The following is a 2,500-nucleotide window of genomic DNA, read 5'->3' on the forward strand; positions in this document are numbered from 1 at the left end:
AGGTTGTGGCCAGTGTGGAGGGTGTGACAGATGGCCAGGGTGTGGCAGGTGAGAGGGACAGTGCAAGTGTGACTAGTGAGAGTAAGTTATCAGTGATCAGGGACTCCAGCAGGGAGATCAGGGAGGGTAAGGAGGCAGAGGGTGGCAGGGAGGCAGGGCTGAGTCCCAAGAGTGAGCAGCTGTCGCCTCTCACGGCCAGCCCCAGCGAGGAGCTGCTGCCACCGCCCACCAAGGAGAGCCTGTCCAGCCCGGAGGAAGGGCGGGAGTACACTGAAACAGAGTTGTCTGACTGGGCAGGCGACAATGGCGGGGTGAGTGCCGGCGAGGACCTGGAGGTAGAGGTGAACCAGCGGGACCGTCCCTCGCACCGGGCGTCGCCACGTGCCATCGCCAGGATTGCCTCCGAGGAGAGTCTGGGGGACACAGATTCCGCCATCTCCAGCGGGCACAACGTGACCACATCTGCGCCGGCCAAGCCACCGGCCACCCTGGCCGACCTGGACGGCATAGAGTTCATGGACACCAGTGAAAGTGCCAGCAGCCCCGAGGAACTCAGCCACCACAAGCAGGGCTACCGCAAGCTGGAGGAGGAGACGCCCACCACTCCCCTGGCACCACAGATCTCCCTCATCGGCCAGCCTGATCCCCCCCACCAGGACCCCCACAGCAGCAGCAGCAGCAGCAGCAGCCAGTCAGACAACACCAGCACAGAACTGGACACGTCACAGAGCAGCGTGCAGGAGGCCCCCAGTGCAGCACAGCAGGCGGAGGGCAGCCCCGCTCCACCCCCCAAGAGTATGTCTGAGCCCCCGTCCCTCAGTGAGCCCCGGGCCAGGGTCAACGGTGAGAGGCGCCACGACTCACTGGAGGAGTGCACTACCACCACTGCCGCCGCCGCCTCGGCCTCCAGCTCTCCGCGGCGGTACGAGGGCTACATCCCACGGTTCAGGGAACGCATGAGTCCCTTCGGCTACGTCCGCGACTCTATCGATGTGCACAAGACCTCCTCCCGGACCTCCCTAGCCAGTCCACGCTCCCTGGATGGCCAGACGGAGGACAACCAGGAGGAGGAGGGAGAGGAGGAGGAGCAGCAGCAGCAGCAGGAGCAGCAGCATGGCCTGGGTGTGGAGGGCAGCCCAGCGCGGAGCACCAGCAAGGTGTCACCCACCACGGCCAAGCGTCAGATAGAGAGCAGCCTGAAGCGCACCGACAAGGACAAGGAGAAGGACCTCATCAAAGAGATGGTGATGTCCCGCCTGAGTCGCCGCAGTGCAGAGAAGACACCACGGCGCTCCTCCCGCACCTCTCCCAGCCCCCTCTCCTCCACCAGTTCCCGCACATCACTCTTCAGCCCTCAGTCCTCACAGGAAAACCTCCTGGAGAGGCACACCAGCGCCTCCACCACACCCTCCACCACGCCTTCCACCACCACGGAGGCCCCGCTGGAGGAGTGTGGCAAGCGACACATTCATGTGGACGGCCCAGCACTGCTGCGGCTTGACACTGTCCAGCAAGAGCTGCCAGACGGCGGCCAGACCTTCGGGGCCGAGGAGAACAGGGCCAAGATACGCGTGGGGAACTTCTTCCGTGACGACAGCGTGCTGGGCGGCCCCATGCTCAGCGGCGGCGGCAGCGGTGGCAGCCTGCATGATGTCAATGTGCCCTTTGTGGACGAGAGTCAGGATGAGGACGTGTCTGAGCGGCGCGAGGTGTCCTGCCGCAGCACACCCTCCACCGCCAGGCACCGCAGCCCCGCCACCAAGCGCCCCGCCATGCCAGATGCCACGCCCCGCCCCAAGCTGCCGGCCACGCCCCTCACCCACCCGGAGCAGTTCTCCAGCCCACCTGTCAAGTTCCCAGGGCCGCCCTCCAGCCCCCCACCCTCCCTCAACTCCCTCACCTCCCTCAGCGCACCCAATACCCCACGCAGCAGTGCCACGATCCCAGCCTCTGCCTCCCACACCCCCGGGAGCACTCCAGCCCCCAGAGGCTCCCCGGCAACACCCGGGCACCACCACCCCGGTGCCCACCTCTGTCACCCCAGTGCCCATCCGGCCACACCGTGCCTCCACCCATGCCAAGGGCCTCTCCAGCCCCAGTGAGCGGCCCCTGTCCACCCCCAACCTGGGGACAGTGGAGCGGGAGAGGGCCAGGGAGGAGGCTCGGGGCCGTGCCAAGCTGCTGACGGACCACGCCCTGAGTCTCAGCCCCCCCAACCTGGCTGACAACCTGCGAGAGAAGCTTAAGAAGGCTGGGCCGGGCCAGGCTGAGGCAGAGGCCCCCACAGCCACTCCACGGCCTGGCAAGACGGTGGAGGGCGTGGCAGCCGCCACCACCACCAGGGACAAGGAGGAGCGGGTGCGGGAGCTGCTGGCAGAGCAGCGGCAGCAGCGGCGGCAGCGGGAGGCGCCGCCAGATGCCGGGGAAGAGCCAGCCAGCAAGGAGGACCGCCTGAGGGAGCGCCTGGAAGAGTACGGCAGCGGCAGCGTGGCGGCTCCAC

The 2,500-nt window shown here is 67.1% G+C and overlaps 1 protein-coding gene across 1 annotated transcript in view; it reads left to right on the forward strand.

Annotated features, from left to right (window-relative positions):
- LOC123519450 (F-actin-monooxygenase Mical-like) overlaps positions 1 to 2,500 on the forward strand; it is a 98,585-nt gene that overhangs the window by 45,014 nt on the left and 51,071 nt on the right. Inside the window, 2 exon segments of the mRNA XM_045280750.1 lie at positions 1 to 1,883; positions 1,885 to 2,476. The exon segment at positions 1 to 1,883 is cut by the window's left edge and continues 802 nt beyond it. Coding sequence (XP_045136685.1) covers positions 1 to 1,883; positions 1,885 to 2,476 — 2,475 coding nt within the window.

Source organism: Portunus trituberculatus, chromosome 7 (assembly GCF_017591435.1).
Source record: "Portunus trituberculatus isolate SZX2019 chromosome 7, ASM1759143v1, whole genome shotgun sequence".
In the NCBI taxonomy this organism is placed as follows: Eukaryota; Metazoa; Arthropoda; class Malacostraca; order Decapoda; family Portunidae; genus Portunus; species Portunus trituberculatus.